This window comes from Notamacropus eugenii, chromosome 2 (assembly GCF_028372415.1).
Source record: "Notamacropus eugenii isolate mMacEug1 chromosome 2, mMacEug1.pri_v2, whole genome shotgun sequence".
Lineage (NCBI taxonomy): Eukaryota > Metazoa > Chordata > Mammalia > Diprotodontia > Macropodidae > Notamacropus > Notamacropus eugenii.
The window spans coordinates 77,303,623-77,318,815 of NC_092873.1; the positions used below are offsets into that span (position 1 = coordinate 77,303,623).

Genomic DNA, 15,193 nt, shown 5'->3' on the forward strand with positions numbered 1-15,193 from the left:
CAAGGTTCCCTCCTCCTAAAAAGAGGGTGGGGGCCCGCTTTGGTCAAAGTGTTCAATTCCTCTGAACTCTGCTGTGATAAAACTTTCTTTAATACCTTTTTAGTGTCAGGCGTATTTCTAACAATTCCCTGCTGAATTCTTCTCCTATAAATTTCTAGGTATTCAATTACAATATTCTATGTTAATAAGTTTGATGTGATTTCTTCCTCTCCCTTCCTTTTCAGCTTGAAGCATTTTCTATTAGATTACAGGACCTTATCATGTGCCTATCTTTTAAACTACAGTCTAGAACTCCAAATTCTGTTTAATTTTGATAATTTACATGGGAGCAAATGATACTTCAAGATCCTTTCTATGCAGTACAGAAAGCATTACCAGAGATTACAAGAAAATACTTCACAGGTAAAGGTAGTGTTTTCCTCACTGCCATCAATAAAAGGGAAAATATTCAGAAGAAAAAGGCAGATCTGAAAAGAGATCAGCTGATTAAAATGACGATGCCTATGCAAAGGGGTTCTGGGTCCTCAGGGACCAAACTCTGCTCACTCATGGCACCAGCACATCTGAAAGATATCCCACATGTGGATCATGTATTTAGCTCTGTGTCAGGCCTCATCTCTGAAACTTTGGTCTTTCTGGCATTCAGTCTAGCGCCCAATGTTCCCACTGGAGAAACATCAGGGATACACATAAGATTACAATCTTTTCCAGTGTTGGGCACTGATATATGATATCACTAAGGCAAATAAAAAAGAAGAGGACCAGAGTAACATCAACAGGATATCAAGAGACAGTGAAGAATCAAAGGATAATGAAGATGAGTCAGACAGGAGAACCAAGAGCCAATGGAGAATAATGTCACAAAAGCTAAAGGATATGAGAACGCCAAGAAAAAGCAGGGATCCATAAATGCCCCAAGAGAGGTCAGGCAGAATAAGGACTATGAAAAAGCTACTGGAGTTTAACAATGAAAATACTGTTGATAACCTTGGAAAAAGGTTTAGAAGTCCATTTGTACAGGTTTGAGAAATGGATAGATTTCCAGTTAAGATGACAACATGGAATATTGTGGCCAGTCTCAGGTTGCCTAATAAACACCACAGAAAAAAATGTAAAAGTTTACCAAACAAAACAATTATCAAGAAAACCAAAGACAGATTACAACAAGTTTTTCCATCCAGTCCAGGAAAACACTAGATGAACAGAGGTCTACAGGTACTCTTACCAAGGACAAGGAAACCTAACCTGACCTCTAGCAAACAGAGCCTGAAGCCAGCAGAATCTCTGTCATTCCCTGGCAGTCATGGTGGGAGAGGAGCCAGCCTCTACTGCTCAGGGAGATGGGGCCAGGCACCATGGGGCTAACCAAAATGCCTGGAGCTAAACACTCCTTTTGGAGTCACTGAAGAAGACAGTTCTCAGAACTTCTGTTAGCCCCCTCCAGCTCCTCAACCCTCAATTTCCTAACCATCCTGAGTGCTGTACAGCATGGCAGAGCCTGTCTCTATCTGGAAACACAAAGACAAGGAGACAGATTGGTTGAGGCTATTACTGACCACTAGTGGAAAGAGAAGAAAGAGAAGAAAGCCAGAGACAGGTGGAACCTAGCCCCATCCACTTCATCCAGAACTGCAACAGCAGCAGCATCTAGACCATACAGAGAGGGCAAGTCCAAACAGGACATGTCCACCCTATCAAAGGGGTACAGCCTGATCCTAGCACAAAATGTCCACCCTGGAATGGATACTGAAGACATGAGTCAACAAAAAGAACACTCTCAATACAACCAAGGAAATATTATGGGTTAAAAGACACCCAAGAAGTAAATCCAGAAGGATAAAGTAACGTAATAAGTACAAAAACAATGCCTCACAGAAACAAATGGTTTGGACATAAAGGCTTCAACAGTAAATGAAGATTTTAAAACTGAACTGAGAGTACTTAAAGAAAACACTGGAAGGAGGAAAAAATAACTTGGAATAGGTGGAAAATCTTCCTTTCTAGTGGACTCCCCAAAAAATAAAATGGAGTGAATAGAAGTCAATACTTAAATAAGACAACAAAAAATATCAAAAGGAGGCCAAAGGATCGAAACATTAGTAAAATGTGTCTACTATCAAAAACTGATTGGAAAAAGAGGTTGAGAAGAGATTATGTAAAAATTAGTATAATTTTTGAAAACCACCAGCAAACAAAAAAACTATAATTTCCATAAAAAAAAATTGTTCAAATCCATAACTATGTTCAAATCCAGAGAACTACGTAAAAGTAGAAAGAATCCACAGATCACCTCCTAAAAGAAATTCCAGTTTAAAACACCAAGGAATGTCTTAGCCAAAATCCAATACTTCCAGGTCAAAGAAAAGTACTACAAGTGTATAGGAAGAAAAAGTCTGAGTGCCAAGTAATGATAGTCAGGATCACATAAAGGAGAGGCAATCTTGAAAAATAAATATTCCAAAAGGCAAAAGAAAAGGCTTAAAACCAAGAATAACTTCTCTTGCAAAATAGTATAATCCTACAGGGAAAAATCAAGGACTACTGACAAAAAGAACAGAGCTTGTCTTTGAAACACATACAAAGAAGTAAAGAGAAGCCTAGAAGGCAAAGAACTGGAAACACAATAGGTGGCCATTAAATGGAAAATGGCTGAACAACTATGGCATGTGAATATAACGAAACATTATTGTGCCATAAGAATGATAAAAAGAACAGATTCAGAAAAATCCAGGAAGACCACCCTATTTTACAGTTGAGGAAAACTAAGGCAAAGAGAGGCTAAGTGACTTCTCAGGGTCACACAGATAGTAATAATCTGAACTCAGGTCTTCTTTACTCTAAATCCAGAACTCTATCCACTATACCACCTAAACAATAGACTACAGGTTCAGATTGAGACATATATTTTCTGATACTGCCAATGTGTGGATCCTGTTTTGTGTGACCATACTTATCTGTTACAAGGGAAAACTTCTGTTTCCTTTTGGTCAGGGAAGTCACTGGGGATAGTGATGAATTTAAAAAATTAAGAAAAAAAATTAATGAATCATTAAAAAAAATGAAGAAAGCAGAAGAAAATTCAAAAGGGACCTAAACAATCAGGGAAATGTTGGAAATGCCATATTAAATTTGAAACATACAAAAAAAAAAACCCTCCAAAGTTACAGTAGTAGATGAACATCTGTGCTTTCCTAAGCAACCCTCATTTCTGCTCTTTGCATGAGGAAACTTCTGTATTTAGGTTTGTGAAGTTCATAACAATAAAAAGGAATTTTTTTAAAGAGTTCAGAATCTTGATCAAAGCAATGACCAATCATGATTCCAGAAGATTGATAATGAAGTAAGTCTCCCTCCCTCTTGGCAGAGGTTAATGAATTGAAGATGCAGAATGAAACATATTGCAGGCCTGGCTAACATGAATTTGTTTTCCTGGTCTATTTGTTACAAAGGAAGCCTTAATTTGCCTCTAGATAGAATAGTATTGGGGGGAGGGATTGGGTGGACGGTGATAGTGAAAAAATGGGGTAGCAACATAGGAAACTTGAGGAGAAAATTAGTTAAGAACAGCCAATGAGTGTAACGAAGGCCCAGCTGAGGTTAAAGAACAAGAATTTTTAGTGGGCCCAGCTGACAAGGTTCTATAACTTCTTTCAGCAGTGTTTAGTATTTAAGAAGCAAGAGGAGAAAGCCGATGAAAGTAGACTGAGGACTGGCAGAACTAGAACAGTAACATAGGGGTGCAAAAGATTCAAAGGGAGAGAACAACTGGTCAGCTAGAGCATGCCTAAACAGACTTACTGGAGGAGGTATATCAGTGCACTGTAAGGACTGGTAAATATGAAGAAGTCAGAGAAACATGGGCAGACTTGTATAAGGTAAAGCAGAGCTAGCCAAACAATAAATGTAAAGACGGTAACAACATAAATAAAGACAACATTAAAACGCAACAAAATCCACATCAATTACAACGGAGATGGTTTGACCCAGACTTTCAAGGGTAAAGCACACAGCATTTCTATATGTTGACAAATCTGTAAGCTACAAAGTAACTGGAAAGTGGCAGTCACTTAATTAGGACATTTTACTCAACCATTCAGGAAACAGTAGCTTGTATGAGGGTCTCTTTGAGTAAGTAGGACATGTCTGTTGTGTTCAAACAAAATATATCAATTAAAAATGCATCGGTGACAAAAAAAAAAAAAAAAGAAAATGTAGCCATGTCCGTTATTCGATATTCACTCAACAAACAAGAAAGGAGAAGAAAGAACAACAATTTAGGGGAACTACAAATAGTGCTTTTTCATTCATTTCATTCATCACATTTTCTTTATTACTATTATCCACAGAATCACAGATTCATTTTATACAAGTTCCAGATTAAGGAACTTGTCCAAGGTCACACAAACAATAACTAACAAAGTCAAAATGATACAAGTCCCAACTAAAAACATATTCCGTTATTATGAAATATAGACCACAACCCTCCTTCCCCCCTAATTCTGGAAATTTAATTGTAGAATATTCTATTTTAAAATAACAGTAAAAAACAGGGCTTAGGCAAATATTCTAATTGTTAATTGTTATACTATTCCCTACTGCTCTTTTCAACATTTACCTTTGTTTGTATTTCAAGGAAAGTTCCTTCCAATAAGCAGTTTCCTCCTTTAAACTTGAAAAATCTGGTATTTCCTCACCATCCATGGTCAAAATAGTCTGTAAAGACAAAAACATATTAAAAAGTTTTAAGAACTGGACATAAAGAAATAAGAACCATGCAAACAAACACATTTTTTATAAATTCTAGAACAGTAAAACTCATTCTGGGGGAAACTGAATATCAAAGATTCTAAGCAAGTGGAATTCTGTTACTTCTTTTGCAGTCCTATGTACTTCAGTAATCTCTGAACAATAGTCTAGCCTCCAAATCTAAAGGGTATTTAAAACAATTCATGGTGGTCTAAATATTCTAGAAAGAAATTTAGAAATATTCTAGGGAAGACACTAAAATATCAATACTATTTTGGTAGGCATATACCCCAAGGAAATCAAAGAAAAAATGAAAGGTCCCATTTACACCAAAATTTTCCTAAAAGTACTTTTTGTAGTGAAAAAAAATGGAAGCAAACTGGATGCTTACTGAATGGGGATGAGCTAAACTGGCATAGGAAAGCAATAAAGCATTATTGCACCATAAGAATAAATATAAAAACTCAGAGAACCACAGGAAAACAATGAAATTAGTGCAACCTGATAAAAGCAGAACCAGGAAAACAATACATATATACAGCGACTACAACAATGGAAATGAAAGAACGGTAACAGCAACAACAACAAAAGCCCTGCAGACTGTCTAGGGGCGAGCTAGGTGACACAACAGAGTGCCAGCCTGACCTTAGACACTCACCAGCTGTGTGATCCTGGACAAATCACCTCCCCCTTCTCCAAAAAAGAAAGACAGACTAATTATAATGACATAACTATACATAACTGTCAATTGTTAGGGGTTTTGTTTTTCTTATCTTTTTCAATAAGTTGGGGAAAAGGAGAGAATTTGGAACTGAAAATAAAATTGAATTTAAAAATTATTATTATAATGACCAAACTTGCCTCAAAAAAGATATGAAAAAAATTATCTCTCTCCCTGCTTTGGGGGTGAGGGGAGGTTGGTAAGGATGTTGTGAAAATATCAACCCGGGCTGATGGTTACTCTTGCTGAATTGCTTTGCTCAACTACTAGGTTTTTTTGTCATGAGATGACTCTAGGTACGTGGGGGGAGGAGTATATATATATATATATATATATATATATATATTTTTTTTTTTTTTTATTTAACTTTTAACATTTATTTTCACAAAATTTTGGGTTACAAATTTTCTCCCCTTTTATCCCCTCCCCCCCCAAACCCAAGCATTCTAATTGCCCCTGTGACCAATCTGCTCTCTCTTCTATCGTCCCTCTCTGCCCTTGTCTCCATCTTCTCTTTTGTCCTGTAGGGCCAGATAGCTTTCTTGACCCCTTAAGGGAGGAGTATATTTGTAAATGAAGGTGATAAAAAACAAAAGACATGATTTTAAAGTTTTAAAAATCTTGTTTAGGCACAAAAAATTCACATTTCTGAAATCAAGATACAACACTTAAAATTTGAGAACTCTCAGAAAATTGTGCTACCTACTAAATCATTAAATATTTCAGAAAGGGGTTTCAGATAAGAAAAAAAAAGTGGAGAAGGGATAAACTAATCCCAAAGGGAGGATTATTTTTGATAAAGTGGAGGTCTAAGTTAAAACTATATCTATTAATATTACTCACCACAAAGATCATTGACTCTCTAGCGCTCTGCAGATACTGTGCCACTCCAGACAATCTATTCAGTTCTGAACTTCACCTTAAGACAAAGCTCGCTGGAGGATTAAGTAGAACCACAATCCTTGGTATCTAGTCAGTCTCAGACTAGACTTCCATCCAACCATCCCAAGACTTAGGACCTAGACACCACAAGCATTTTGCCATCCTCTCTGCCATGACAACCTAACTCCCACCTCTTTCTACCTATTTATTCAGAGAATAATTATCAAATCAACATTAGCATTGCTACTGAAAAAGGCCAGACAATCTACTTAAGGCGGCTCCACTTAGAATTCCTGTAATTCGGAACAGACTGGAGCAAAACTCCTTTCCCTAGTCACCACTCATGCCCATCTCATCTCAGCCCTACCCTTTCCACAATCCTCATCTGGTTCTAACCAACCTTTTCCATTTTGCCCTATGGAATCTTCATTCTATTTTTAACATATTACCTTTCATATGGTTTCCCCTGTAACACATCCCTAGCAATCCTCTCTAGTACTGAGTTGACCTTTTCTCACATATGTACACTCCTCATTCCTCAATGCCTCTTCCAGATCCCTTTCCCTACCACCTTCATTTAAGTCATTTTCTTTCTTTGTGGTTCACTTTACCCAAGTATATCACCTTACCCAGATCATAGTGGCAATCTTGATCACAATCCAAGTGATCTTTCTTTCTTTCTTAGTTTGGTACATGGCTCAGTCTTCCTCTGCACCACAAATCCTGCCCTTTTACCTGGGCACTTCAATTTACAAGATAATGTCATCTCAAATACTCTTGCTTGCCAGCTTATCTGCTTCAGCTCCTACAATCTCACCACTTCTGCCACACATAAGGTTGTTTATATCTTTTATTTTAGTCTCACAAAAACTCACAAATGTTCCCCTTCCACAGTAACTCTGAAACTCCAATAACTAACTGGTCACTCCATTCCTCCTCGCTCTCTCAAGCCATCATCCTTTGCTGTGGCCTCAAATCTCGACCCTTTAGTTATTCAACTTTATACCGTCCTTGACCCTTGAGTCCTTTTGACCCCTAGGGACATTTCCAGAGGGAGGAGGATGATCCATCATTCTGGTTATGGTCAACATTTCAAGTTGTGCCTTTGATCCTATCCTCTCCCTTCTCCACCAACATCCTGCTCTTTTGATCACCTTCTCTTTCCCCACAATTTTCAATCTCTTATCCAATAGCTCCTTCATGGCTACTTTCAAATGTTAAGGGATCCCCTGAACTTTTTTTGAATATTTTGAGTTGTCATATTTTCCCAGAAACACTGAACCCAGAGGATACAAGAAGCCCCAAATGTGTCAAGGATTAAGCACACCCCACCCCCAGCTGACATAATTTGGTGTTTACACCCCAAGTTGTATTTCCTGTGTGCCCTTGGGAGGCAAGACAGATGCCAGCTAGTCTATGCCAGGCGAGGAAAGTGCTTTTGAAGCTGGAGTCCTTTGCAGGTAAGTGGACCCTCCTATCTTCATAGTCTAGAGCTTTGCAAGCGAAAAGGAATGTGGCTTTTGCCATTGCCTTCCTCCTCCCCTTCAGAATGGGTTTTTCCTTTTTCCCATCTTTCCCCTCCCCATGCCATGCCCCTTTCTGTTTTCTCCTCCTCCTTTTGTTGTATTGTCATAAAAACGCAAACTTCTGTAGGAACTGTGAACTCTTTGGGCTCCACACGCATGTTCATTTCTCTTATAATAAGCCTGGTTTTCACATGTGTCTCATGATGTGGGGACTGCCTGTTGACACAAACATGCTCCCTTGTTCTGATCTTTAAGAAAACCTTCACTAGATTCAAAGGTTCGTGTACCATACTTCTTTGTTCTTTGAGTACTGAAATGTTAGAGTCTGTTTACTATTATTAAATTATATAATAAAAAGAAAAAATTAGGCATCTAAGTGATGCAGTGGATAGAGCACTGGACCCGGAGTCAGCAAGACCTGAGTTCAAATCTGCCCTGAGACACTTAATAACTGTGTTATTCTGGGCAAGTCACTTAATTTGTTTGTCTCAGCTTCCTCATCTGTAAAATGGGGATAATAATAGCACCTACGTCTCCAAGTTGTGGTGAGGATAAAATAGGGTATTTGTAAAGGGCTTTGCACACTTTAAAACTATAGCTATATAAATGCCCATATATTACCAATTATTAAATATTCACCTGACCTAGCACCACCTAAATCCATTATCCTACATTCTTTCTTTCACAACCTAACTCCTAGATAAAGCTATCTTCCCTGCCTCAACTTTGTCACCTTTCACTCCTTCAATCCTTACAATTAGGCTTCTGTCTCCATTGAAACAACTGTTTCCAAAGCCACCAATGATCATTTTATTTCTTAATTGAGAGGCAATTTCTCAGTCCTCATCCTTCTTAACTTCTATTTATAATCTGATAGTGCTGACCACTCCTTTCTGTACACTTTCTCCTACCTAGTTTTTCTGTCACTGTTTTGTCATATCCGTGGGGTTTTCTTTATACCCATCTGACAGAGCCGAATGATCGCTCTCAGTCTTTACGTTACCCATGCTCCACCCCCACCTACGATTGTTTTCTAGTGCTTTTTTCCCAGCCCTATTTTCTCATCTCTATTCTCTCTCATGGTGACCTCATCAGCCCCCAAGCATTCAACTATCAACTCTATACAATCTCCCAAATTTAAATGTCAGATTCTCTTCTCATGCCTAAGCTCCAGACTTTACAATCAATCAACAAGCCTGCCACGTGCTCAATTCTGCCTTCTCCGATGTGGGCAACGCCATGCTGAGCAGTCCTGTGCCAGTGTCTCCCATGTCACACAATTCCAAAGTTAAGGTAGACCTTGAGAGTGTCCTTGTATTGCTTCTTCTGACCACCATTTGAAAGCTTGTCCTGTAGGAGTTCTCCATAAAATAGTCTGTGCCAAGCAAGAGAGTCTGCTTCAGAGAGCAAAACTCCAACGGGTTGGCCATGTTGTTCTTCGAATGTGTCACGTACTGTGCTAGGCAATGGTAATACAAATACATTGAAACAATGCCTACTCACAAGGAGGATAACCTATGTGAAGTTAATTACCATAATGAGCCCACCTAAAAACCAAAAAACTATTTATTTGTCAAGCAAAGGGATATGGAAGCCAAAGGTAACAATGGCAGAAATGAGACTGGCAACACTGAATGTGGTGGAACTTGAATAAAATATAACTGGGAAATATTTAACAATAAAATAAAATGGAATATAGATAATATTAACATATCTTTTTCTAAGTCAATACGTGGCCTGAAAAGATTTTCATGGACTATTTGGTAGTGCTCCACCCCCTATTTCTATTGGAGTTTGACACCTTTGGTTTAGAACATAAATTCACTGATGTAAACTAACTGAAGGCAGGGCCTATTTATTCCATTTCAGTCTTGGTTTCCTCAGCACTTAGCACAGCACCAAGCACATAGAAGGAACTTAATAAATGTTTGTTGACTGACTGGAAGACTGTGAACAGTAGCTGCCTCATAAAATAAGATGCAATGGAGGGGAAATTAAGTTAAAAGAAAATCGAGTTAGAGACATGACAAATCAAAAATCATTAAGTGAAAATGGAAGGGCAAAGAGGCAAAAGCATAAATGCTGCATCTATATTTTTATAACAAATTCTTTTCCTCACTGACAGTGGAGGTACCGTATTTGGACTCAAATACCAGTGTCCTGAATGGGCATCTTAATGAAGCAGAAATAGTGAAGAAAACAAAGATTGGAAGATTGGCTAGACTAAATTAAGTATATGCAAAACATCTTTACAGGTACCAAAAAAAAGGCAATAAGGAATATTAATAATTACTGACCTTTCTACATACTTCCTCGTTCTATCAAAATCTTATAAGAAACATCTCCACACACAGTGAGAGTGTTCTTAGAATCACAGTCAATTTCTAAGATGCCTCCTCTTCCACCTCCCTTTTAACCTTTCCCTCCCCCTGCCAAAAAAAAAAGGACTTCTAGCTAAGACAGCTGCCCAAACAGAATGCTGGAAGCCCAGCTCTCACATATCTAAATAATAATCTAAATAATTGCATCAGACCAAATAACGACCAAGAAATAAAACTGAGTAACTACAGTGAGTGACTTAATCCATCCCAGCACCATATAAAACAGCAGAAGCCAACAGTGCAATTGTAAAGGTGGTCCACTAGAAAAGCCAATACCAATGCAAGCAAATAAGAGGAAAGTCTCTCAGCACAACCAGAGATGGGCCAGAGAAGGTAACAGTCTGAAAGGTTCTGTATATTGAGACAAAAAAAGCAGAGAGTTCCTAAAACAAATTCCCAAGGTGGTTGGAAGTCCACAGTATGAACACTAGAAGAGCCACAAGAACCAGTACAAACATAGTAGCACTCAGTTTGGGACATCTCCGGCCTTGGGGTTCTGAGTTCCATAGCATTCTGTCCTAAGATGCCACTGAAGGTTCTGAAAATCCAGTGTTCTAAATCTCAAAGATCCAGGAGGACCTAAAGTCTACTAGCATTCTTATCACGGAAAATTCTGAGGGATGAAGGTCAATGGGTAGGTCCAGAGTAAGCAAACTGACTAATCACCCAAAAATACACTAGTAGATATACCTGCCCTTGGCACAATGCCCTATTTCAGGAAGCAAGGCTGGAGATATATGTAAAAAATGAAGATATCAACCACTAGATTAGAATTATTACAGATCCAGATGATTTATTACAAATTCAAAGACAATAAAAAATCCAACCAAGTTCACAAGAAGTATCAAGCATAAACTCAACACATGAATTTTCCACAAGGACTATGTGAATACCTGAGAAGAAATTTTTTAATGAAATAAAAGACCTAGAAGAATGAACTGGAAGGCAAAAATAAAAACGTTTAAAGTGTTAAAATGTAACAAAGTAGTGAGTTCCCTAGAAATTAGGTAAACCAAACATAAATCAATGACTACATGAGACAAGAAATGTTAGAAAGCAAAAACTGTAACAAAACAGGCAAAAGCAAAAGACAAAATTATCAAATATGACAGTATATACAACATTCTAAACCTACAATCCCTCACTCCTTTGAGAAAAGGGATATGTTACATCATCTGTTCTGCAGGAGTAAGGGCAGAGGAGGACATGGGCTACGTAGAAGCAAGACTGTGGTAGATAAGGATGAGAGGGAGCAAAAGGAAAGAATTTAACACACAGCAACTCTGAATCATAGGAACAGAATGAATAGGAGTATACCTCCACAGGATGGGGAAATAATCAGAAGAATTCATTTATATATCTAATTTTAAAGGAATTTATAAGCTTTTTGCTCCAAGCATAAAACTAGGAACTAGACACTGTGGTTATCAGAAGGTAGCTAAGTAACAATTACTCAGACATGAGGTATGAAGAAACTCAGGTACACAAAGAACGTGGCAACATGTTCAAGGTGTCTTCATGGCGTTCAAGTGTAATAATATATTAATTATGAAATAGGTCTACTAGAGTCACATTACAGTTTACAAACACCTAAAATAATGAAATGCACCTATTATAAAGAAAATGGTGGACATCAAAAGAAGGTCTAGAAATCTTTTTACATTAATAACCAATGCAGGGTGGGAAAAGGGGAAAATCAAGTGAAAGAAAATATCAATTAAGAGAAATACAATTCAATCCAGTTTTGTTTTTAAGAGGAAATAACATACCATTCTGTTGGGGGAGGGTGGTATATGAAAATGTCAGGGTCAATTGTGTTCTGTTTTTTTTTAACGTATCAAATATATCAAAAGTCATAAAATTGTTTGCTTCTCTATGCCCCCTCCCATGCTTTTTTTTCCTCCTCTTTTCTACATCACTCATTGCCCCCCAAATGTCCCTTCTCACCAAAAAAACCTCAGTTAATATAGTAGAAAAAACCTACATTAACCTTTCTCTGGAAACACATTGTCTTATTTTAAATTTCTGGTTCAACACCTCTCTAACCAAGTGGTGGAAAGCATGCTTCAATTAGGTCTTCTGAAGTCATGACTGGTCGTTACATTGATCAAAGTTCTTTAGTCTTTCAAAGTTATTTTCCTTTACATTATTGTAGTCATCATGTATATTATTCTCTTAGTACTGCTCATTTCACTCTATAAACTGAAGATCTACAGAGCTGTTGTGCTGACCTCATTGTTATATGCTTGTGAAACATGGACAGTCTACCAGCACCATATTAGGAAACTGAATCACTTCCATTTGAACCATCTTAGGAAGATTCTGAGGATCACCTGGAAGGATAAGGTAACAGACACTGAAGTCGTTGCCCAAGCTGAACTGCCAAGCATTCAAACTGTGCTTCAGAGAGCACAACTCCAATGACCTGGCCACATTGTTCTAAATACACGCTTGCCAAAATGATTATTTTATGGAGAACTCGCATGGGGCAGGCAATCATATGATGGTCAGAAGAAGCGATACAAGGACACTCTCAAGGTCTCTCAAGAACTTTGGATTTGACTTTGCAACATGGGAGACACTGGCACAGGACCACTCAGCATGGCGTGCCCACATCAGAAAGGGTTTTGTGTTCTTTGAGCAAAGCAGAATGGAGGCAGCACAAAGTAAATGTAGGATGTGCAAATTTGTGGTATACACCTCAAATACTCACATGAACTATCTGTGCTCAACCTGTGGTAGACCACTCCAAGCTCATATTGGTCTGCTCAGCCGCAGTCAAACACACTGAAATTTCACTTTTATCATGGTGATGTCATTTTAGTCCTCTTTGAAGGACAACAACCAATCATACCAGCTCATACAAGTAATCTCTAATTTCTCTGAATCTGTCATGTTCAACATTTTCTACTTTATTATATAATTCCACTACATTCACACTCTGTTTAGCCAAAACCTGGAGGCACCCACTTTAATTATACAACTAGTAGTTTCTGTTATAACAAAAAGTACTACTATACAGTTTTTGTACATAGGGATCTTTTCCCTGTTTTTTTTTTTAATCTCTTTGAGGAACATTTCTAGTAACAGTATCAATGAGTCAAAAGGCGTCCACACTTTGAAACATATCTCCAACTGCTTTAAAAAATGGCTGGCCTAATTCACAGCTCCACCAACAATGCTTTTTAGTGTACCTGTCTTACAATAATTGCCCCCCAATAACTGCCAATTTCCTTTTATTTGTACCAATATGATGGGGTAACACCTCAGAAAAATTTCAAGTTACATTTCTTTCATTACTAGTGAATTAAAGCATTCTTTTATATGATAATAGCTTGGATTTCTTACATTGAGAACTGCTTTTATTTATCATACCTTGGAATGGTTTGTTCTTATAGATTTATATTAGTTCCCTACGTAACTTGAACACCAGACTTTTATCAGAGGAATTTGCTGCAACAAATTTTCCCCCAGTTAACAGGTTCCCTTTTAATTTTAACTACTGGTTCTCCCTGTACATAAGTTTTTCAATCCTAGCTCCTTTGCCCTCCAGAATATCCAAATTCCAAATCCTCCAATTCATTAATGTAGAAGCTGCTAAATCTGTGTTATCCTGACTGTGACTCCACGATATTTGAATTGTTTCTTTCTGGCTGCTTTCAATATTTTGTCCTTGACCTTGGAACTCTAGAATTTGGCTATAATATTCCTGGAAGTTTTCATTTTGGTATCTCTTTCAGGATGTGGTAGGTGGATTCTTTCCATTTCTATTTTATCCTCTGGTTTAAGGGCAGTTTTGTTTGATGATTTCTTGAAAGAATGTCTAGGCTTTTTTTAAATTTTTTTTTTTTCTGATCATGGCTTTCAGGTAGTCCAATAATTCTTAAAATATCTGTCCTCGATCTATTTTCCAGGTCAGTTGTTTTTCCAACGAGATATTTCATTGCCTTTTTTTTTCATTCTTTTGATTTTGTTTTATAGTTTTCTTGATTTCTCATAAAGTCATTAGTTTCCATTTGCTCACTTTTAATTTTTAAGGAGTTATTTTCTTCACTGAACTCTTGTACCTTTTCTTTTCCATTTGGCCAATTCTATTTCTTAAGGATTTTTTTTTCTTCAGTGAGTTTTTGTGCCTCTTTTTCCATCTGGCTAATTCCATTCTTTACAGTATTCTTCTCCTCGTTGGCTTTTTTAACCTCTTTTATCCTTTGGCCTAGTCTGTTTTTTAAGGTGTTATTTTCTTCAGTATTTTTTTGTGTCTCCTTCACCAAGCTGTTAACTCATTTTTCATGTTCTTGTATCACTCTCATTTCTCTTCCCAATTTTTCTTCTATCTCTCTTACTTGAGTTTCAAAATTCTTTTTGAGTTCTTCCATGGCCTGAGCCCAATTCATATTTTTCTTGAAGGCTTTAGACGTAAAAGCTTTGTTATCATCTCCTGAGTGTATGTTTTGATCTTCCTTGTCACTGTAATAACTTTATGTGGTCAGATTTTTTTTTCTCTTATTTGCTCATTTCCCTAGCCTAACTCTTTGTTAAAGTAGGGCTCTGCTTTCAGAATGGAGGGTGCAGTGTCCCAAGCTTCAGGGGTTTTGTGTAGCTGTTTTCAGACATATTTCTAGGAACCTGTAAGTTTTTATTTCTTCCAAGGTGGTATGATCTAAGGAGATCTACTCTCCTGGCCTGTGTTCTGGTTTGTGAGTGAGCACAAGCTCTCTTTTCTGCCCTGGAACTGTGACAAGAGTCCCTGCTCTACTGCAGCCACAAGCTCTGGTGTGCTACTGCTCCTCATCCTGGGACTACCACCAAGATTCAAGTATGGGCAAAATGACAGAGTCCTGCCTCAGTGGTAGCAAAAAGACCCCTACAATCTCCTGCTGACCAGTTGTTCAATCCCCTTATCATTTGTGGGCTGAGAGCTCCAAAAGAAGTTGTTA

The 15,193-nt window shown here is 37.7% G+C and overlaps 1 protein-coding gene across 4 annotated transcripts in view; it reads right to left on the reverse strand.

Annotated features, from left to right (window-relative positions):
* Nucleotides 1–15,193, reverse strand: part of NDEL1 (nudE neurodevelopment protein 1 like 1) — a 72,528-nt gene that overhangs the window by 36,272 nt on the left and 21,063 nt on the right. For all 4 annotated transcript variants that reach the window (XM_072641091.1, XM_072641090.1, XM_072641093.1 and 1 more), the window contains one exon: nucleotides 4,616–4,713. In XM_072641091.1, coding sequence (XP_072497192.1) covers nucleotides 4,616–4,701 — 86 coding nt within the window. In that variant the 5' untranslated portion in view covers nucleotides 4,702–4,713. The remainder of the gene's footprint in view (nucleotides 1–4,615; nucleotides 4,714–15,193) is intronic.